General features: G+C 37.1%; 1 protein-coding gene across 4 annotated transcripts in view; it reads right to left on the bottom strand.

The window, feature by feature from the left end:
• The window catches only part of IGSF3 (immunoglobulin superfamily member 3), a 103,019-nt gene that overhangs the window by 37,142 nt on the left and 42,324 nt on the right, over positions 1–23,553 (bottom strand). For 3 of the 4 annotated variants that reach the window (XM_087721490.1, XM_087721491.1, XM_087721492.1), the window contains exons 4-7: positions 12,388–12,798; positions 8,943–9,332; positions 5,169–5,570; positions 228–632 (exon numbers count right to left, since the gene is read on the bottom strand). In XM_087721490.1, coding sequence (XP_087577616.1) covers positions 228–632; positions 5,169–5,570; positions 8,943–9,332; positions 12,388–12,798 — 1,608 coding nt within the window. The remainder of the gene's footprint in view (positions 1–227; positions 633–5,168; positions 5,571–8,942; positions 9,333–12,387; positions 12,799–23,553) is intronic. The other variant, XM_087721493.1, reaches the window with a different exon arrangement.

The raw sequence follows: 23,553 nt of genomic DNA, 5'->3' as shown, positions 1-23,553 counted from the left end.
ACAGATTTGTGTTACATTTCTGATGGTATGCACACTCTTGAGAACACATAGATTTAAGGCAGTATCAAGAAACTTAAAAACTGCCATCTTCCATTGATTTAAAGGAGGAAAAAAATATTTAGAAAAGGAAACCTTATAAATGATGAGTAATTTCAGGCTCTAGAATGGCAAGCTTTCATCTTTAAACCCTCCCATTAAATCCTTGGCAATACCGCCAACATACTTACTAGGTCGCAAGACCCTGATCTCCAACAGGTTGGAGGTTCTATCTGCCAATCGAGTCCAGCTGCTATTGTAGTTCTTGCGCCACAGCTCTGCCACACACTGGTATTTGCCTGCTTCTGTGTCACTGGCCCTGCTAATGCTCAAGCGTACATTGTTGCTGGACTCTGCTTTCTCAATTGCTGTTCGGGTTCGGAATCCAACATATCTATCGCCCCATTGAACTCCTCCATCACGAGTAAATGTGACCAAATCATGAAATTCAGTGCTGCCAGCTGGTTGAAAACGCCAAGTCACAGATACTGGCACCCATGAAGGATAGTGTGGCTTGATAATGCATTGTAGGTCAAATGATTCATTATAGGTCACTCCAGGTGTGCGGGAGATGGCTGTAACTGCAAAACCAGCATCTGCAAAAAAAATACAATATTAAAACATCACTTAAAACATTAATAAACCTAAATTAACCTATATATGCAAAGAAACAACTAATTTCCTAACTAAAAATTCACAGAAAATTGCTGCAAGCAGTATTTTTCTCAGTTAACGTATCAAAACGTATCTGGAACACTATACATCCTCTTCATGATTGGTTTTCTTTGTTACCTTCTGGGAGGAGGTTTCACAGTATCTGAAGCAGAACTAGATTCTGTAATAGCTGTATAGTAACAATCTTGTTAACTTCCAAGAATGTTTTTTCCACTATGTATTCTAAATGATATGTGATTAATGTGTGTGTGTGTGTGTGTGTGTGTGTGTGTGTGTGTAGCATGTGTGTATGTGTATGTGTGTAGCATGTGTGTGTGTGTGTGTGTGTGTGTGTACATATATAAAAAGGAAATTCCGATTCCCTCTCTCAAAAGAATGAATGAATACACACACACACACATTTTTTGAGAGCAGGAATCAGAATTTCATTTTTTAATGTGTGCCAGTTTGTTCACAGAAAAAAGTGAGATAAGTAAGGGTTATCTTATCTTGTTCTTATATGGTTGCTCCAGAACTGCAAAAGAACTTTTGTACACGTACATCAATCAAGTATCTCAAGGATTCTAATCCTTGAGGGCATCATTATAGCAGAGTTCTGGTCTATGTAATTACAAAAAGAATAGGTCAAATTTTGGCATTAAAGCCTTTTTGGAATATATTTAAGGATTTACAGGCAAAAAAGAGATTAAACGAGGAAGGAAAAACTAACATTTTCCTTCTCTTTGACTATAGTAGACAATCAGAAATAATACTGGACATAGATTTCTGACGCAATAGTTGAAAACTCACATTTAAGAGGCACTTTTTAATACAGAAAAGGCTTAAATTCCTTCACACATTAGTGCCTCAGTGAAGCCAAGAATCAGTTTTATAATGTGAAAGAATTATGCTTCCCTAATCCATTCCTGTAACCCACAGGTTACAGGAATGGATTTTGCTTATCTAATAAACTCTCTTTTTACGACCTTGTAATAGACCTCTCAATTAAAAATAAAGTTTAAAGTGGCAATTCCTCTGTTTGCACTTTGTATAGAAACAGAGATTTTGAAATATCTGATTTTTTTTGTGCTTACTGATTGAATTGTGCTGCTTGCTTTATGCTAGAAAGTACAGTGCCGGCTGGCAACTACAAGGAGGAGAGCCTTTTCAGTAGTAGCTCCGACCCTTTGGAACGAGCTCCCCGTGGAGATTCATACTCTCACCACCGTCCAGGCCTTCCGCATAGCCCTTAAGACCTGGCTAGCCCGTCAGGCCTGGGGACAAAGATAAGCGCCCCTCCCGAATGATGAATGAATGTTGCTCATTATTTTACTCTATGTTTGTCTACGTCACTGTTTGTATTTCCCTCCCCTGATCTTATGTAAGCCGCCCTGAGTCCCCTCAGGGAAAAGGGCGGCCTATAAATGTTAATAAACCTTCAAACCTTCAAACCTACATATTACGCATAAGTCCTCCCTTAAGAACCACAAATGAGGGTGGCAACTTCGTTGCTATGCACAGTGTCAAGTGACTGCACCAGACTTATCGACTGCTGTAGTTAAGCAATTTACCGTTTCTCATTGTGGTCACATGACCATAACTTGCAATATCATGCCAGCTTCCCCATTGACTGTATTGGAAGCCAGTTGTGAAGATTAAAGATGGCTGATCCTTCACAGTTGTAAACTTAATTTTTCAGTGTTGTTATAACTGTGAATGGTAACTGAACAAGACAGTCTTCATTCACCCAAAGTAGAGCGAGATACAAAATAAGCATAAACATTTGTTTCTCTCCCAGTTATGAGTTTATAATTTATTGATAAAATAGCATAGTATAGACTTGATAATTACCATGCATAGGAGAAAACTTACATTTTGGAATGATGCTTAATTTGGAGATAACTTTTTGGAATTAAAATTGATAAAATAAATTAATAAATTTTAACTAACTCAGGTTGAGACTATCATTTTGGTAGCTGAATGTGAAGAAAACTTATGTAACCTTTTGCTGAATATGGAAGATGAGAATGCAAAATATGGTCTGATGCTTGGTATTAAAAACAGACAAAACCAACCTAATGCATAGGAGTAAGATAATAGTAGAAATAACAGCTTTTTTTCCTGGTCTCAATAATGCACAGGAATCATGATTTTATATTAGTAAAAGAAATAAAACTTTTTTTTGAGGCAAAAGTTACACAGATATAAATAAAACAAAGGTTTGTACAAAACACTATCAAGTTATATGTTATTAAAGACACGTCTTCCAAGACATAACAAATGGTTGCGAAACTCAGACTATCAGAAAATCTGGATAAAGAAAAACTGTTTCCTTTAAGTTGGTTCTGGAGAAAACTGTTGGAAATACAGCATGGCAGTAATTATTGGACAGCAAGAAAAAAACTCTCAATATTAAGTAAGGTAAAGGCAGAAAATAGACTAGAAACCCCAACAATGTAGCATAAGCATAATTTTTTTGACCATAGAATGCAGAAGCAAATCTGAAAAAGATACAAGACAACAGGAAAAAAGACTGGCAGAAATGAGATGCTAGATATTAATGATAACAATGATGACAGGAAAAATGATAACGGAGCATGAGCTTACCTGAAATAAAAGAAAGTTACTGATGAACAATTCTGTTGTCCACCAAGTAATGAAGATTTATAAATAATAACAACTGAACTAATTTTGGACGGCACAGTAACATTGGAGTGATTCCAATACAAGTGTTTACAAAGAAGCAGGATAAAAAAGGGGGGAAGGTGACTTAAAACTCTTACAATCCCTGTGAGGTTGTGCAAATGCTAGACTGCCCAGCTTCCCAGTTTTTCTATGCCTGTCTAGGAATCAAAAGTTAGCATTGGAGATTAAGGCCAAGGAAAACCAGCACATGGAACAAGGATTCACCATCAGTATCTTCTATTAATTTTCACTTGTCTCTATCATCTGTCCTACCATTACAAGGGAAACATGGGTTGGGAGTTATGACCTTTCACACCTGCAAGTAAGCCTGATCTAGAAATGCAAAATCTCCTAAGAATAGCCAGAGAATCTAACTTAGATTTTTACAAGAAAATATCATTTAAATATTTTTTAAAACACTACTTTTATACAAATGCTATAATCACCAACACATGACAAGGAGAATTCTACTACCACTCAAGAAAGTTCATGACCAACAAACCTGGCCCTATCTGCCACAGAAAATAAGATGGTTAAACATACCAGAATAAATAGACTATTATCTATTTTAAGATAAATTTCCATCTCTTTCCCCATGTACACTAGCAAGCAATTGTGATATATGTGCTTAAAAGAACCATGAGTTATTATAAAGGAGCCGAGGTGGCGCAGTGGTTAGAGTGCAGTACTGCAGCCACTTCAGCTGACTGCTAAACTGCAGTTCGGCGGTTCAAATCTCACTGGCTCAGGGTTGACTCAGCCTTCCATCCTTCCGAGGTGGATAAAATGAGGACCCAGACTGTGGGGGCAATATGCTGACTCTGTAAACCGCTTAGAGAGGGCTGAAAGCCCTATGAAGCGGTATATAAGTCTAACTGCTATTGCTATTGCTATTTTGGGGGGCTTCAGAGCTTCTTATCTTAAACAACTATTTTAAGCATTTAAGAGTAATGTATATATTGTTTGGGCATAGAAAGAGAAAAATGAAGGCTTGCCGAGTTATTTTCTCCAGAAGATTAAAACAGATGATGCAAAAATGACAACATAGCATTTTACATTAACAACCTGTACAATTACTAAAGGATTTGGGGACATTTATTCTTTTAACAATAAAATGAAAGATTGTTATATATGTTGCCTTAAACTCCTTAGAGGGAAGGGAGGATTTAAATGCAGTAATAAATAATAGAGTTGAATAATCTTTTCAGTCCATTCTTGGTCTTTAAGGGCATGCTTGGAGGTTATTAGCCATTCTAGGTAGACCAGATCCAAGAAATCAACTCCACAGGAAGGCTAAAACTGCTTGTATTGAGACTGGCTACAATAACAGAATCTTGCAACTCCAATTATGTTGTATTTCCTCTGTCTACTAATACTTCAGTGAATTAGGGAAATATCTATCCAAGCCACTTCCAAATCTTATTTGGCTTTTGCAGATTTTAAATATGCTTCAGCCCCTTTTGATTAGCACTAACTTCTATTTCTCTACCAATGTCGTTTCTTACTTTATTCAATAATCTGCAAAAGTGGAACGTGCAAGAATGAAAACTAAATTTGATTTCACTGAAATGGTATTAATGTCAAAACAATTATAATCATGGTTAATATTAGTTTTCATATATGCAATCAATTTCCCTTTTAAATTCCCTTATAAAATATTGACAGTCACAATGTAACAGCATATTTGAAACCATCCCAAGGCCGAATATGAAGTTTTGGGGAAATGTTTATTAGGTACCTCTGACTTAAGCTGAGGACTGTTAGGTAATAACTGGTGGCACTTTTATACTCACCTAGTGCAGTGATAGCTACTGCTGAGCCATTATGCCGCTCTCCAATCATCTGCCACTCCCCATCCAGCCTACGTGTCCATTCTGTAATACGACACTCATAATGGCCCTCATCTGCCTTGATGCTGTTAAAGATCTCAAGCGTGAAGGATCCAGGCTGTATCTGCTCCATTTGGATCCCCCCATAGTTACTGCGCTCGATATAAGAAGGACCAGGACGAAGGGTTCCATCCCGATCAAGTTGTATAATGTCACTGCGACGGTTCTGCTTATCCACAAGTTGCCAAGTGACAGATAATCGGTTTTGGGGTCTAAACCCAGTGCGGACAGTGCAACCAAATCTCAGGCTCTCCCCTTCTAGAAGGTTTGTGGCATTGTTGGATACTTCTATTGAAATATTGGTTTCTGCAGTAAAGGAGAACATATGTGATTACAATCAGGACTGTGTGGGATATCCCATACATGCATATTTCTTCCTACAGAAATACAACATGTGACCCAACAATAAGAGGATATATTTGGAAAATTATTTCAAAACTGAGCTACTTGAAAAAAAATCACTTTAATGTTGTAAGCAGCTTTTGTTTTTTAAACTGTGTATCCTTATATTGTCCCTCAGTAGTACATGTCAGGGGATAATCAGAAGTAATGGAAAGAAGTAGCTAATAAAATAAATCTTTGGATTTATTTTATTCTTATTATTAAGTAAAAGAATAGGGCAATATCTGTCCTGCATCTTCTACTTCCCTTTTTAAATACTTGAGGTAAAAATAATCCATTTTACAAATATCCTAACTACTTAAGAATGGCAAGTGCATGGATTTGTTTAAACTAGTCAGCACAACTCCTGCTTTTCCACAGTTCACTGGGTTTTAAAATGTTCCAGTTACAATAGAAAAGACATTTCTTCCCTTTTCGAACTCCATATTTTTTTGCCCTGCAGGAATCCTATTTTTTCCACTGCAAACATAGACCTGAAAAGTGAGCTAAAGGGGATTAAAGGAAAGAAGAACGAAGCTAAGAGAGGTATTCAGTTCTGTTTACCAATGAGAGACAATTTCGTCAACTATTTTAGGGAAGGATGTGTAATAAAACAAAATAGTAAAAGCTGGCATTCCCCTTCCCTGGTTGAGTTGTGAGCCGCCCTGAGTCCCCTTCGGGGGAAAAGGGCGGCATATAAATGTAATAAACTGAACTGAACTGGTTATTGTTTTTCACTTTTGTATAAATGTATTCTTTTTTAAGAAGAATACAGAAAAAATGGGATACGATAGAAATCAGTGTACTGCTTCTGTAGTAATTTTCAATTATAAAAATCAAATTATTTTCTAAAACCATTCCCTCTCTATTCTAATCATTTTATTTACTTTGTTAATGTTTGTGTCTGTCTTCTGTAAATTATCAGATATAATTTCCATTCATATAACATCCAGATTCAGGCTATAGTAATTACAGAAGCATTATTTACAGTACTGAATAAATCAGTGAATATATAGACACTAAATCTGTATAAAACTGATACTGTATTTTTAAGGTAGATTGCTAGATAGCTGGCTGTATGGATGGATGGTAGATAGATGATAGATAGATAGATAGATAGATAGATAGATAGATAGATAGATAAGAACGTGTGCATGTGAGACCAACTTACAAATACCATTGTTATCTAAGAAAATACCATATTACTGCTACAAGTGTTTCATCAGCTATGAGAAAGGAGCAAAATAAAAATCATATAATCTCTAAAGCAGTTTGGTAGGATAAGACAGTCAGTCCAAGTCAACTTGAAATATGTGGAACACAGCAATTATTTGAAACAAGTTTTTTGGAATATAAGAAGGTTTTCCGGGAAGCATGTATTGTGCCTTCAAATTCTCTGAAATTCTGAAAAGATCAAACTTAGTATTATTTACTAATCTCCTTGTTATAATCAGGGGAAGAAGTCATAGCATCAGAAAAGGAACCAGAGGAAAGTCTGATTTGGATCCAAATAAAATATGATGCTTATGACTTAGGGTCAAATTCTAAGTCCAGGTTTCAAAGAGAATTTTTTTCTATACATATTTCAAAAATTAAGTTCAGGAGACACGTGAAAGGAACGGAAAAAGGGAGTTAAATAATTAATTAATCAGCCCCAACATAAAGACCTTAAGAATACAATAACCTTTTTAACCAGATGAATAGGTCATCAAGTCCAACACACCCTAAGACAGGGATCAACAGATGCATTCAGGAACTTACACAAGTTCAGATGACTCTTTTCCATTATTACACAAGTCTGAGATAATTCTGATTTGCTTCCAAAATTTGCTTGGAAGAGCAGTATAAGTCTTCAGTTCTTTAAAAACAATATAGGATGCAGGCACAAAAATACTTTTTGCATGTACTAAATTTATATGCTACAATTTGAAATATTTTTCTGAAGCATAAATCACTCTGCAAATAAATATGTAATTTGATGGTACAAAGCACTATTATACAAGTAGTCCTCAGTTAACAACCATTATTAGGACCAGAAACTCCATTGCTAACCAATGGGATTGTAAAAAAACAACAACTGCACTGACCTAGGACAGCAGTTTGGCAATTCCAGGTGTGGTTGTTAAGCGATCCCTGCGAGAGGGATCTTGGAGTTCTAGTGGACATTCACTTAAATATGAGCCAGCAGTGTGCTGCAGCCAACACAGTCCTAGGCTATATTAATAGAAGGATGGAATCAAGATCATGTGAAGTGTTAATACCACTTTATAATGCCTTGGTAAGAACACACTTGGAATATTGCATCCAGTTTTGGTTGCCACAATATAAAAAAAGATGTTGAGACTCTAGAAAGAATGCAGAGAAGAGCAACAAAGATGATTAGGGGACTGGAGGCTAAAATACACGAAGAATGGTTGCAAGAATTGGGTATCCTAGTTTAAAGGATGTAGGATTGAAAAGGACTAGCGTGACATGATAGCAGTATTCCAATATCTAAAGGGCTGCCACAAAGAAGGGGGGGGGGTTGAACCAATTCTCCAAAGAACCTGAAGGTAGGACAAGAAGCAATGGATGGAAATTAATCAATGAGAGAACGAACATAAAACTAAAGAAAAATTTCCTGACAGTTAGAACAATTATAATCAGTGGAGCAACTTGCCTCCAGAAGTTGTGGGTACTTCAACACTAGAGATTTTTAAGAAACGTTTGGACAACCATTTGTCTGAAATGTTATAGGCTTTCATGCTTGAGCAGGGATATAGACTAGAAGACCTTCAAGGCCTCTTCCAACTCTGTTTTTCATGCATGGACATTGAATGTTATGTCATTATGCTAATTCTTGCCGATTTCCCCATTAACTTTGCTGTGGGAAGCTGGTAGTGAAAGTCAGAAATAGCAATCTTGTAACTGCAGGATGCTCTGACTGTTATAATTGCACACCAGGTGCCAAGTATCCAAATTATGATTACATGACTGTAGGGATACTGGGATAGTTACAACTTTAAAGACTAGCCATAAGCCTTTTCATTCACAGTCATGGGTAACTTTGAATGGTTATTGAATGTGTGGTTGCTAAGCGATGTCTATCTGATTTATGAATTTATTTGCTATAAAATGCTTGGAGCTTTGTGGGAAAAGTGGCATATACATTTTTTTCAGTTAAATGAACCTAAGATCCTCTACAGACTGTTCTCAACCAAAGCAAAGAAACCTACCCATTAGCTGCTTGTGTCATAATCATTATAAAGGTCCCAGAAACCCACACAATCAATAGAAGCAAAAAAGATATATGCTTACTAAGCGGCAGCACTGTAATAGGTGTGTTCTTTGGCCGTTTGCTTTCTCCATCAATAAATTCACCAGTTGTCGTCTTCAATCGCTCTGTCACTCGACAGTTATATTTGCCGCTGTCTTCCAATCGGAGTCGGTAGATTTTTAGGATATAAATGCTGTCACTCTCTTTGGCTACTTTCAGTTGTCCCAAGGCTTCTCTCTGGGCAAACTCATTGTTAAGCACTGGCACAGCATTAGCACCAAAAGTAGCAATGAGAGAACTATTGAAGGCCCAAGAGATGGAGAAATACCTCTTTGCAACATTTTGTACTTCCAAAATGCATCTAAACTCCACAGGTTCACCCACGATGTATGTCCGCTTCTCTGTTTCTAGTCGAACGTTGATATCCATATCTAAAAGAAACAGAACAAACAATACATACACATACACACATACAAACCAATGAAACTGTGTCACAGCCCTATACAAACATGTAAGAGCTAATAATCTTAGATTATTAATGTTAAGAAATTATTATTTGAGAATTGTTTTGAACATACTACATGTATTAACAATTCTGTCTCTTCCTGTATTTTAACTTCATCTCCAAAAGCTATGTTTTTGTTTTCTCTTTCATCTTTCTTATGCATAGGAAAGCACAAAAACTATATACGTGGTGCAATTAGATACTAATTTTCTGCAAAATAATAATTTGCTAGCTACTTTCATGCTAACGGATTGAAGAACTATACCAATTTAGATTATATCAATTCAAAAATTAAATTGTATACTATCTTAAAAGAGTTTTTATAAGAAATGTTTTCTACTTCAAATTTTTGAATTGTTACGTAAGTAAACAGTTTATATGAATTTATGTACTGAATACATCAAAAGACTAGAAACAACTAATTCCTACCAAAACTACTGACTGATGGGCCAAAAAGAGGACATCACCATTCAAAAAGGACCACAACATAGGACAACAGCAACACAGGGTAAAACATAGCTTAGTAAAGGCACTGAAAAGAGTAATGAACATTTTATATGAATATTAAGGTATTTCATTTATATAAAAACAATCAGAAAAAAGTCTATGAAACTTTTAATATATAGAAACTGTGATTAACTGTAAAGAAAAAAAGGTGTGTGTCCAATGTACAGTAAATAATACTCCCCATTTTGTGCGTTTTCAGAAACTGTGAACATAAATTTAAATGCCCTAAAGCAAGGCAGTATATTTTGTAACATGACGAGGCAACCTGAGGCTTATCCGATGTTTTGGATTCCAATAGCAATAAGCTCCTGAGGTCCTATGCTATATACCTGCTAGGAAACTCTTAATGGGCTTTTGCAAGCATCATGAATTAGCATCAGCCAGAGCTAGTCCATCTTAAACAATTAGCTAGTCCATCTTAAACATTCCCTCTATGCTTTTACTTGATATAGCCATTGTTATATCAAATCAGCAGTTAGCTAACACCTACTTTGACACTTACCAGAAGAAGCTAAAGAAGCTGATCAAATGCTCCAATTAAAGGAAGTGTTAGTATAGCTGACCACTGTGGCTTTGTAACTGCTGAAATTTTTTGTAAGTGAGCTGATTACTAGAACAAGGAAGGTAAAATAGCATTTAGCTTAAGCTGTGGTCAAGAATGCCCAGGTGAAGGTGCAGAGGTAAAATGTTCATCATTAACGTGTTGAAAAACACATCCAGAACTAGAGAACTTAGCTAAGTATTTCCCCTTCTTGCTTATTATGGGTTGTTAGCCTAAATTGTTCCAGTCTTCAATAAATCAAGAACAAATGATGAACTATCAGGAAATCATAATGTGCATACGGTATATGGTTTAATGGTATAAAACAGCTTGTTAAATATCAGAAAACATGCTTGATTTGGACGGATCCTAAGCATTATTTCTGCACAGAAATAGTTTCTATTTCTAATAGAAATAGGGTTGAACCCCAATTTTTCTCTGGCTCAAATTGTGCTGGGTAAAATGAACCGAGTATTGGGCTGGGTCATCACCCAACCAATTATTAAGAAATTTTGGAAGTTATAATCAAAAACATTTGAAGAATCAAGTTATATTCCAATTTTACTATAAATAAAAAATGATTCTATCCTTGATAAAACATATTCACACTAGTCAGGTTTATACATACTTGCACTGCCAAATCATTTTCTATAAAACTTTCTCTAAATAACTACATTTTCTTTTCAGTCAAACAAAATCTCTTACAGCATTCTTGCTAATCATTTTTGTGCTAGAACACCTTCAGCTGAAGAGTATGTTTTGGATATCAAAAATGTAAAAATAAACTTCATTTGCAACAGTAACGCTCACAGAAAGTTCTAAGAGGTTTCTGACCAGATGGTGGTACAATGTACCAGAGAGGAGTTAGTTCAGGTGAAAGAGGAAGATATGAAATGCCAGTTACAAAGAGAACAAAATGAAAGTCAGGAGAAGAAGAAAATAAAAGGGAAAGAGAACAAAAGAATACTATAAAGTCAGTACTGAACTAAACATTGGCTTATGGCTTATAAAATGGAAAATATTTTAACCACCCTGATATACATACAACACTGAGAGGTTAAATTAAATTCACAGGTTGATGCTATAGCTAAAGCCACTGTCAAAGCAAGGATTCAATTCTATATTGGCAATTATGGAGAGAAGAACAATAAAAGGACTATTATTCTACTGTTTTTTACATTCACTCATATGAACATCTTTCTTGCCAACAGCTGCTCAAATTACTTTTTTTTTATAAACTAAATTAGCAAATCTGTAAATAATGGAACAATGAATGAACAGATTATTTGATGCACTGACAATTAAGATAAATCATTCTACATCAGTACAAGAATATCGGATTTTGTTTCAAGTTTTCACCTGCATCTGCCAACTAAATGATTTATCAATCAATCAGTCAATCAATGATGTATTTAAAAAGTGAAACTTGGAGCTATTAAGTTGTAGTCCTAATGTTAAAAGTAGTGCAGTTGCTATATATACATACATATATGTATATACAATCATATAAATGTACATAACATTATCAACATTTTAAGAGATTGCTAAATCTCATTAGATTTAGGCATTGTCACTAATATTCTTGTGAGAATCTTGCAAGGGGGGAATCAAAATGTATGAGACTTTGTAATATTATGAGATTTGTTTAAAATTTTAAAATATGTATTTTAATTTTGAGTTCTGCTTTCTCCTGAGACATATCCACCGTAATACCATATAATATAAATTTTACGTTTCCAACCAGTGCTTTATGAAACAGCCCTCAAAAGCTTTTGGTAGCGATATGGTGGTCAACATAAAAGAAGGATGCAAAGTCTCTGAAGCTCCTCCTAATAAAATTATTGTCTATCTTGAATCCCCTGATCCCAAAACCGAAATCACAAGAGTGCATGCAACACTGTGAGAGAGGTTAAAAAAAAATTGGCACACTAACCAGTTCCTTCCACATAGACCATAGTGCTCTCCGACTGCTTGCGTGTCATAGCGTACCAAGTGCCATCAGGGTCCTGAATCCATTCAGCTGCTTCACAATAAAACTCGCCTTCATCAGAGGACTGAAGATTGTAGATCGTAAGCTTAGATTGAGTCTCGCCCACTTTATCAAGACGGACATCTCCACTTGCATGGCGCTGGGTGTATTCACTTCCTGCACGCAGTACAAAATCTTTGCTGAGGGAAATAACTTCCACAAGAGGCTCATCTGGTTTTTGACGATACCAGGCAATGGAAATGTGGCTGTGTTGTTCAGTATTCTTGGTAATCTCACACTTTAGCTCTAGAGAATCATGTTGTACTTTCTTTAGAGTCTGGGCTTCCGAAGTTACTCGTAGGGAGTCAGGAATAACTGCAGTGAAGAGATGAAAGAACGGAATATAAATATATATACATATATTGAGAATATTTGCTGTGTTTGATCATGCAGAACAGCATTAGTTGATCTGAAAAGCAGAAAAAACTAGAAGGATAAAGGTGATGAAGAAGATACTCAATAGTTGTATTTATGTTCCTTCCAATATTGCAGTATATATTAAATAGAAATGAGAAACAATAGTATTGTTACTTTTTACAGTATAGAAAGCAAAGCCAGGGGAGGTCATTTCTAACAGATTATAAACATCTATATCCAAATTAGGCTTGGTGGGAATACATTTTTTTCTAAATGTCCAAAGCCTACATTTGGCCTTTCCTGCTTAATTTTATTTATGCATTTATTTATTTTGTATTTTTTTATTAAATTTATATTCTGGCCGTCTCGCCATGAGATGACTTTAGGCAAGCTTAACTAAGAGCAAAAAATATTGCGACCAGGAGAAAAAAGTAGGCATGACCGAGAAAAAAATTGTCCCTCCTAATTTCATTTATATTTAAAACCAATTAACAAATAAATATAGTAACATGGTCACTCAGAAGGTAATTAGTAAGCTATCACATTAAAAACTACAATTTTGTATGTAAGCTATTTAGGGGCTGCAGGTGGTCTTCTTCAAAACCTAAGGGACTGATTTGGCTTCAAAACCTAAGGGACTGGTTTGCAAAAAAACTCAGCAGCACTTTTTCATGCAGCTGTTGACAAAAATAGGATTGCCAACATAATCGCAAACGTCCGATGACAGATATGGCACAAGAAGAAGAAGATGGTCCTTGCCTATCCATGACTGAAATCCTTATTTTATTACCAAACCTATAGAAATCTGTAATAGGAATAGGAAAGACTTTTGCTAAAATTCTGAAGACCAAAACTAAAAGAATTGTATTTAGAGAGATTGCTATAGTTTGGTTTAGCATATGACAGCTTCTTACTACGTCACTTAATTTTTCAGAAGAATTTCTCTAATTGATATCTTTACCTAGGTTATTTAATTTACTGTCCAGATCCTACTATATCATTTCCACATCATCTACTGTATTCTTTTCTCCCTCTTCATACATACATGCATGCATGCATGCATGCATACATATATACATATTTCAAATGCAATTAAAAATATACATACTCTTAGATATTAATTTTAATGTTATTTAACCATCCTATAAATTTCAGTATTGGTACAAACTGCTCAGACCTTCCTAAGGAATTATTTGTGGAGTGCATACATGTGTTTCTTTGGCATTATACTATCAGTAATCTTTGTCCCCAAACACTATGATTATCATTTTATTTACTGTTCTTTTCTTTTATAAATTAACAGTATCTGCAAATAAAATTAATATACAGAATTTAGAGGCAGACTTTTTCTTATAAGGATAAAAAAAAGCCAAATGCATAGTCTTTCAACTTAAAGGCTTAATTAGCTTTAGAAGCCATATGTAAATACTTTTCCAAATGCTGTTTTACATGCAGTGACTTTAAAGCACTTATTAATTTATTGTATTCAAATCAAACTAAAATTAACCATGTGATATATCTAAATGGGTGGGATTTGGGATAATGACGACCAAATTATGTTTTTGAATTTGCAGGCTCTTTGAGCTTGGTTGTTTTCTCGCAAAACCAATCTAAAAATCTGCCTAAGTCTTCTTAAATTTGCAAAGTCCAAGGATTTATCATAAAGAGAGGTTGGTCTAGTGCCCGGTTGTCAAACTTGCCATGTCATGTTGCTGTCATGTGACATTTTGCAATGTTTTCCCCATTCGCAGAACTTTAGTGGGCATGGCCTGGGCGTGATGCATCCACCCCTTGGGCCACCAGTTTGACACCCCTGGTAGTGGTTAAGACACCAAACTAGAAAATGCACAGGTCAACACAGAGCACATGGACACAAAAAGACAGAAACTCAAAGGCCCTGTGAAAATGATGCATCAGAAAAACCCAATTATCACTATTTACATTAAACTTTGAGAAAACAGATGAATGTGGCTGCAGATGCCCTCCTGCGATCAGCAGCCCCCTGCACTGCTGGGGCTGATGCCTCATGGCAATGTCTCCCCAGGGAGTCAAGCCACCTGCAGGGAATCAACAAGGGGAGTTAAGGAACCTAAAAGGAGGAAAATAAAATGACGAAAGGTCTAAAAGGAGAAAGGAAGAGAGGAAAATAGCACAGTATTTAGGGAGAGATCGAGAAGCACGTCTTGTTCAAGTGGTGGTGAGTCACAAAAGCTGGGGATCCCAGCAGGAAGAGGTGGGAATTAAACTTTGCAGACTCAGTTCTATTGGATGGTACGTGAGAATAACCCATACAAGGATGCTGTCTCCACTGAGTCAGGAAAATGCATCAGGCCAATGTCATTAGGAGGTGGGGGGCAGTTGTGTGGTTGGTTGAGGGTCGGTGCTGTAGGTTCTAGATATGTCAAGGAAAAACCACTTAAACTCTCCACCAAGTGAAAGTTGTACATCACTTCCTTAGAGAATTAACTGAGAAGGTTAATTCTTAAGACTTACCTTGGTAAAATTAAATTAAATTAAATTAAATGCACAAATGGTTTATGTTAGCCACCAATACAGCAGACTTAAATTTAAACAAATTGATTTCATCTAATCTAATACACCACCATCTGTTTCCAGCAATGTTTATAATGCATTAAATTCTGAATGTAAATGGGAACTAAAAAACCTTCCTAAATTCTTGGAAATGTTACTGAAATATAAAAACAGAAAATTAATGAAATATTAAAATATAAGAAGAAACTTGAATACTATGTGGACATGAGTTGGAGATTTTTCTTCCTTTAATAGTGGCTTAACAGTTGTTTTTTTAAATTATCCATTATTTAAAAAGTTACTGTTTAAACTAAATAATTCCTAATAAAAATTGGTGACATAATATTGCTTTTTAGCAAAAAAAAAAAAATCAGTTAATTTTCTGAATTATAAAAAACAATATTTATAGGAGAGATTATGTAATGTATAATAAGCGTGGGATGAATTTTGCAGCTATTACGGGGAGAGGAACTCTTATCTTTTATCTTTATGAAATGAGTTGTAATTCTCAATTATTGCTAGGGTTTTTGTAAATGATACTAGAACACTCATTATTTACTAGATTTTCAATGAAGAATAAAAGGAGTTTTGTTGACTGCTGCAGAATAATACCACAGATCTGTCCTCTGGTTATAACAGCATCCTAGTTTGTGTTTACTAATTGTGTCAAATGATTAGGATGAAAGAAGTACATCTGTCAAAGTAATTGGATATGGTCAAGCAACTGAGGAAAAGGGGCTGGTGGCATGTACTGAACATTTATTTTCAAGATAGAAAACTAGGTCAGCCATAAATCCCCCTCACATGATATTACAAGGCATTTGCCATGATCCACAAACTCATTTAAGAATTAACTATATAGTATGTTGTTCACAAGAATCAACAAGATTCTGATCCTGTTTTATTAAACACACACACACACACACACACACACACACACAAATACATCTATACAACCACACACACACACACACAGAGGAGGAAACATACAACTGATACTCTGAAACACTGTAGTTTCAGATCATAAAGAGAGACAAGGAACAACATCACTGTATTTATCATTAATCAGCATCTGCTGCAAGATTGCTAGTGACACTGCCGAATTCAGAAAGCAAATATGCTTTTTGGAAACTAGTGTAAAAAGAATGTGGAGATACTTTCTTTCAAATAAAAATAGTAACTGATTGTTCTATTGGAGTACAAAGATAGAAATACAGGTGTCCTCCACTTATAAGCATTCATTTCAGAAAGGCTTCAACTATAATGCAGATGATTCCAATCACCAATAATTCTTTTCAGCCTTAGAGGGAGCATTTAAAACTACTGGACTTCCCACAACGGTCTAAGAAAACACAGGCAAGAAGACAAGAACAAAATCAACTCACCGTAGAGCAGCCCTCAGAAATCTAAAAAAGGATCAGACTATCATCATCACGCTGGAAGATGAAGGCTGAACCATGATTACTATGGACAGATCATGATATTTACCAAAAGCAAAAGAATTATTCCTGAAAATAATTATTCTCAAAATACCTACTATGAATTTTACTCATAATATTCAAATAGCTGAAATATTTTCTTACACAATGATTATTGCTAAATCATTTTCTCTAATCAATATATTTGTTTAGTAATGCAGCCTTACTCATAAAACAAATCCCTTCTTTTCGGTTTGTTTCCAGAAATAAATAGCTATTTTGTGATTAAATAGTCACAATTATTTAAAATCTTCAGCAAAGATCCTAGAAAAAGGAATGAATGTATATGTGTATGTGTATATTTATATGTGTGTGTGTGTGTGTGTGTGTGTATGTATAAATATATGTATATGTATGTATGTATTTGTATGTATGTATGTATGTATGTATGTGTGTGTGTATATACATACATACATACATACATACATACATACATACATACATACATACATACATACATACATACATACATATATATATATATATATATATATATATATATATATATATATATATATATATTCGTAGATTTTCATGGGTGTAGGTATGCTGGTCGTGTTGTATTCGGGTCATTTCCTGTGTAAGATTGAGATTGGTCTCACTTGCCATCTTCAGGCTGGGTTGTGGGCTTAAAGTGTGATCAGAGAAAGACGGCAGCTCCGACCATGCTTTAAGTCCAAAACCCAATATATGGGTTGGGCCCAAAACCCAGCCTGAAGATGGCGACTGAGAAATGTTGCCAAGACAATCGCAATCTTACACGGGAAAAGACCTGAATACAACAAGACCAGCATATACATACATACATACATACATGCATGCATGCATGCATGCATGCATGCATGCACATATATATATACACATACACATACACATTCATTCCTTTTTCTAGGATCTTTGCTGAAGATTTTAAATAATTGTGACTATTTAATCACAAAATAGCTATTTATTTCTGGAAACAAACCAAAAAGAACACACACACACACACACACACACATTATATGCATTAATTTAATACAGGTAGCCCTCAACTTACAACAGCACACTTAGTGACTATTCGAAGTTACAACTGCTCTGAAAAAAGGGAGTTATGACCATTTTTCACATTTATGACCATGGTAGCATCCACACGGTTATTCAGATGCTTGACATTTGGCTCACATTTATGACGGTTGCAGGTCCTGTGGTCAAATGATCACCTTTGGCAACCTTCTGGCAAGCAAAGTCCACGAGGAAGCCACTCACTTAACAATACTTTTATTAATTTAACAACAGCAGTGATTCACTTAACAAATGTGGCAAAAAAAGTTGTAAAATGGGGCAAACCTGACTGAACAAATTTCTTACTTAGCAACATACATTTTGGCCTTAATTGTGGTCGTACGTTGAGGACTACCTGTAAGAACAAACTAACTTACATAATTGCAAAATGGACATCTGTGTCCCTGAAGCTTGATGAAATATTTTACTTCTGCTAATAATTTTCTTTAAACTTTTGACTATTTTATTGAAACAGTCAGTAATATGAACAAATGCATTTTCAAATTGCAGCTTTCTCATTCTGTATTAGAAACAGGAGAGCCGGTTTGATGTAGTGATTAAGCCACCAGGGTGGAAAATGGGAGACGGTTGAGTTTAGTCCCATCCAGCCATGAAAGCCAGCAGAGTGACTTTGGGCCAGTCAGTCTCTCTTAGCCCAACCTTCCTCGCAGGGTTGTTATTGTGGAAAAAACACAATGAAAGCGTGTTGGATATTTTCACTGCCTTCAGTTATTTGTAAAAATAATTACAGCGAGATACAAACAAAAATCTTCATGCCAACTGCTAATTTAAGAAGCTCACAAAAATCTTGTCTTTGTGTACTGATTAGATCATTCATCATCTTCCTCATCACTGAGGAAATATAGAACAGTATTATTACATCATTGTTTACTCTAAACATGGAATCAAAATATAAGCTGAGTAAGGCAGTAGAACAGAGGGGACTACAATAAGCAAATCTTTATATTATGGCAAATGTAAATCAGTGTAATGTTTCAATCAAAAAGAGATGAAAGGATTAAGTCAAGGCAGGCAGGGAATAGATGATTCGGAGGAAGATTCAATGAAACAAATGTGGCAAGAGGAGATGGCAGCTGTGGCTGGGGAGGGGGTCGCTTTCCATCCAATTGTACCAATTTCTTAATTGGAAGGTCCTTCAGACTAGTGGCCCCCAAGATTTCTGACTTTGTGGACCAATAGTGGTGGTATGGGTAGAGGGAATGCTTTTGCAGGAATGGCAGGTGAATGTGTATGCAGCTACATTTGCGCAAGCGGCAGGCAAGCTGTACCCATGTGTGTGTTCACCTGTCACTCATGCAAGTGGAGCTGCGCACATGTGTGCACTTACTCCCTTCTTGCGCAGCCTGTTTGGAACTCATGTACTAATTACCTCATGACTAGATTATTGCAATGTGCTTTCTACCTGGAGATGTCCTTGATGACTACCCAGAAGCTATAGCTGGTCCAAAATGCAGTAATGCAAGCAGCCACAGGAGTAGTTTGATACACATGTTGTCATCTTGCTCTATGTGCTCCATCAGTTGCAGATTCGCTTCAGGGTACAGGAAGTCCTTGACTTACATCTATTTGTTTTGTGACTGTTCAAAATTACAATGGCAGTGAAAAAAGTAGCATATGACCCTTTCACCCTTAGCTGGCTCTCACCTATAAAATATTTCATAGAATTTTTGTATGTGTGTGGGAGTGAGAGGGGGGGGAGAGGGAGGGAAGAAGGGAGGGGAGAGCGAGAGTGTGTGTTAGATATTTGTTAAGGTAGTGTTGACTCCCAGTGTATGTCTGGACTAGTCCCTATAGTTTTCTACAGTGGTTTGCCATTGCCTCCTTCCAAGGATTGATTGAGAATGACTAGAAATCGGTCTTCTGATTTCTAACCTGGAGTTTTAATCATTACATTGAACCAGCTCTCATTTTATAGGATAAAGTCTAAATATTTGAGGGCTACCCTTAGCTGAAATTTTTCCAGTGGTTTCTGCAAGTCCATTAAAATTGGGGGAAGCGAGGTTACTCTGGATCCTCTCAATTGAACAATGCAATTTAGTGGGACCCTGGAAAACACCTTCTCTCTCACCAGACCTGTCCTTTGGAAGAACATTCCCCCACCCTCAGTAATTTTCCTGGCTTCCACTATACAAATATTCTTTTAAAACTCTTTAAAAAACTAGTTTTCTTCCCAGTTGTAGGGTTAGGCTGTCTATCAGCTCCCTAGTGATTTTTATTGCTTGATTTTGTCTAAATACATATGCATTTCCCATCCACACCCCTTTATCATTTTCTCTCTGGTAGCTATATTATAGTCACTTTGGAGTTGGGCAACCTTCCAAATTTAGGAAAACAAATCTAATGGAATTAAATATTTAAGTATTTGGAGAGGAATAACTAAAACAAAAGATATAATAGCAGAGACCTATAAGAAATCAACAGATAGAGAAATAATTATAGTTGGAAAATAGGTAAGGATGATTCAATTATTATGCAAGGGATGATCATATATGGATTTTGAGAATACCAAAATTAAAATTTAATAACGTTAATTATTCCTCTAGTAGCTGAATTTTAGAACATTCTCTAAAAAGGAGCCTCCCTTAATATATATTTTAATAGTCATTTGTTAAAGGCCACAAAATTCTACACATGGGTTCTTTTTAAAGAAAGATTGGGGTTAAATATGTTTAATTCTGGTAAAAGGTGATTTTATTTTATTATTACTCATTTAGTGTCTTCTGCCTTTAACCTTTATAGCTCTTTTAAAGGTGACACAATGAGAACAAAGAAAAGAGAGAAATCAGAATATTCAGTCCATGGAAAGGGATTGGACTACTTTTACTGCACTTTCTTCTTTGCCCAAAATTTGATAATGCTAGTAAAAAATATTAGAAAATTATTGAAAATATGTTAATACTGTAAAATAAAATTCATTGAGGTCCTATAGGCAATATATAGTTTGGATAGAAGAAAGCATCTGTGCCCCTTTATATTACTATATTTCAATTTCCATCAGTCCTAGCCAGCAAAACCATAATCAGGGATTATTGGAATTATGTCTGCAATGCTCCCTCTAGCTATAAATATGAATGGTTCTTATTACTCTCATAGTAGCTAAACCAGGACAGGGAAGAGAAAAACAACATCAGGAAATCTGTTCATTGTAAGGATCTCTATCAACCTGTACCTGAAAGGCAAATATTTTCTGATATGCAGACTGACACCCCAGTATCACTTATTTCTCTTTGCTGTTTAAGAAATGCATTCACTGAGATAAAGGAATTAGTCCCTGAATTAAAAAAAAGCAACAATCCCACTATTAAGAAAACCATTCCTCACCTCTTTCTAGAACAACATTTTTTCTTTTATTTACATCAGAAGTCTAGATTTTGAAGGCTTTTAAGATGACAGGGGCAGGAAAAAGTATAACGTATATTTCCCCTTCTGACACATTCACTCCAATTATATGGCCCTCACCATACTTTTCTCTTTTAAAAATCAATGTATAAAAGAACAGAGTTAATCATACATTTATAATTGGTTTCAGAGGGTGTTTGAAAGAATTAACCCAGTTTTTCTTATTTTTCTTTTAAAGAAATCTATATTTAAAGAGAATTTTTTACACTAACCAATTTTTAAGGAAGAGCAAAGTCACAAATTTGTTCATGAACTTACTCAGATCCAAAGTGGCCCTGGTGCTTCAGATTGACCATTGGCTTACCTGAAGGGTCCTTTTCTGTGCACTGCAGGAGAGTTCAAGCAATGGGTTAACTTAGTCTGGTTGCCCTAGGACTGAGGAATCTTTTTCCTTGGCCATGCCTCCTGGTGCTTGTTAACGCCAGATTTTTGACGAGTTCTGGAACCAGTGAGGGATGAAGATATGATGATGCAGTGGAAGGAAGTCCGAGATGACGTGATGGTCCCGAATCCCTGGGCACGAAGACCCAGGGCGGGTTGGACTCTCCCGCAGTGCACAGAAAAGGACACTTCAGGTAAGCCAATGGTCATTTTCCTGTGCACTGCTTGGAAAGTCCAAACAATGGGACATACCCAAGTTACATGTCACTAGGACGGGAAGAATGTCTGACCTGGGATTCGGTCGTGGAAACAACCACCTGGAGACCCGCCTGCTGAACGATGCTTTGGTCGATGCATACATGTCTGATCTATAGTTTCTGACAAAGGGCAATGAGGATGACCACGTAGCCGCCCTGCAAATGTCGTCTATGGGGCCTGGGTTGCCTAGGCCGCGGTGGTGGCGGCGCGCCTTGTGGAGTGAGCGGTGACATGTCAAAGAACAGTCCTTGACTGATGTTCGTATGCAGCTGCAATACACGCTCTCAGCTACCTGCCGACCGTAGAGGATGTTACCTTCTTACCCATGGACCCGACACAAAGAGGGCCTCTGATCTGCGGAAGTCAGCTGTCTGTTTGATGTATCTCCGCAGGGCCAGTCTGACATCCAGTGTATGCCAGATGCGCTCTCTCGGGTGCCTGGGGTGCAAGCAAAAGTTTGATAAAATTCCCTCCTGCGCCCTATGGAACCAGGTGTTAATCTTTGGGATGAAGGTAGGATCTAGGCACAATACAACTCTATCTGGATGGATGATACAAAGGTCCTTTCGGACCAATAGAGCCGCCAGTTCAGATATGCGCCTGGCAGATGTTATTGTGACAAGAAACACAGTGTTTAAGGGGAGGTGTCGAAGTGAAATAGTGTGTAGAGGCTCGAAGGGAGCTGAAGTGAGAGCCTGTAAGACCACCAATAACTGCCAGGTTGGATACCGGTGAACTACCGGAGGACGTAGGTTGGAGGCACCCTTGAGGAAGCACCAAACCCTAGGTATCTTGCTGAGGGACTGGGCCGTAGTCCCAGACCAGACGGTAGATAATGCAGCTACCTGGTGTTGGAGGATGTTGGGGGAAAGCCCCCTGTTGAGGTCCTCTTGTAGGAAGTCCAATACACTGGAAACAGGTGCTGTGACTGGATCAAGGTGAGATTTGTCACACCATTTTGCGAAGGTAGACCATGTGGAGTTGTAAATCCTGGTCATTGAAGGCCGCCTGGATGCCTGGATGATATGTATCACCTCTTCCGACAGGAGGAGGTCCCCCTGAAGTGTCAGACAGCAAGCTGGAGCCACTGGGGGTCCGGATGGACTATGGCCCCCTGGCTGAGGGAGATCTGACCCTGAGGGATTCGCCACCATCTGGACACCAACAAGCTGACAAGATCGGCATACCAGGACTTCCTAGGCCAGTGAGGTGCGACCAGCAGTACCTCCGCCCTCTCCGCGATGATTTTGTGGATCACTTGTGGTAACAGAGGAAGTGGTGGAAAGGCATATAGCAGTTCCTGGGGCCACCTGCAGTGGAGAGTGTCTGTCCCCTCCGCTCCCAGCAACTGGAAGCGGGAGAAAAACCAATGGAGTTGCGTGTTCTTGCGGGTGGCAAACAGACTGACCGTTGGAGTGCCGAATCTGCAGAACAACAGGTGAAACAGGACCAGGTGTAACCACCACTCTGCATTGTCTATGGCGGTCCTGCTCAGCCAGTCTGCCGCCCCCGAGATGTGATCGGAGCGGATGGATTCGATGTGACACTCTGCCCATCTGCCCAGGGCCTCTGCCTCCGCCATGAGTTTCCTGGATCTTGTGTC

Source organism: Thamnophis sirtalis, unplaced genomic scaffold, assembly GCF_051295495.1.
Source record: "Thamnophis sirtalis isolate CommonGarterSnake01/CBP01778 unplaced genomic scaffold, rThaSir2_p1.2 scaffold_8, whole genome shotgun sequence".
In the NCBI taxonomy this organism is placed as follows: domain Eukaryota; kingdom Metazoa; phylum Chordata; class Lepidosauria; order Squamata; family Natricidae; genus Thamnophis; species Thamnophis sirtalis.
The sequence above is the reverse complement of the archived record's forward strand: the minus strand, read 5'-3'. Positions and strand labels throughout refer to the sequence as shown.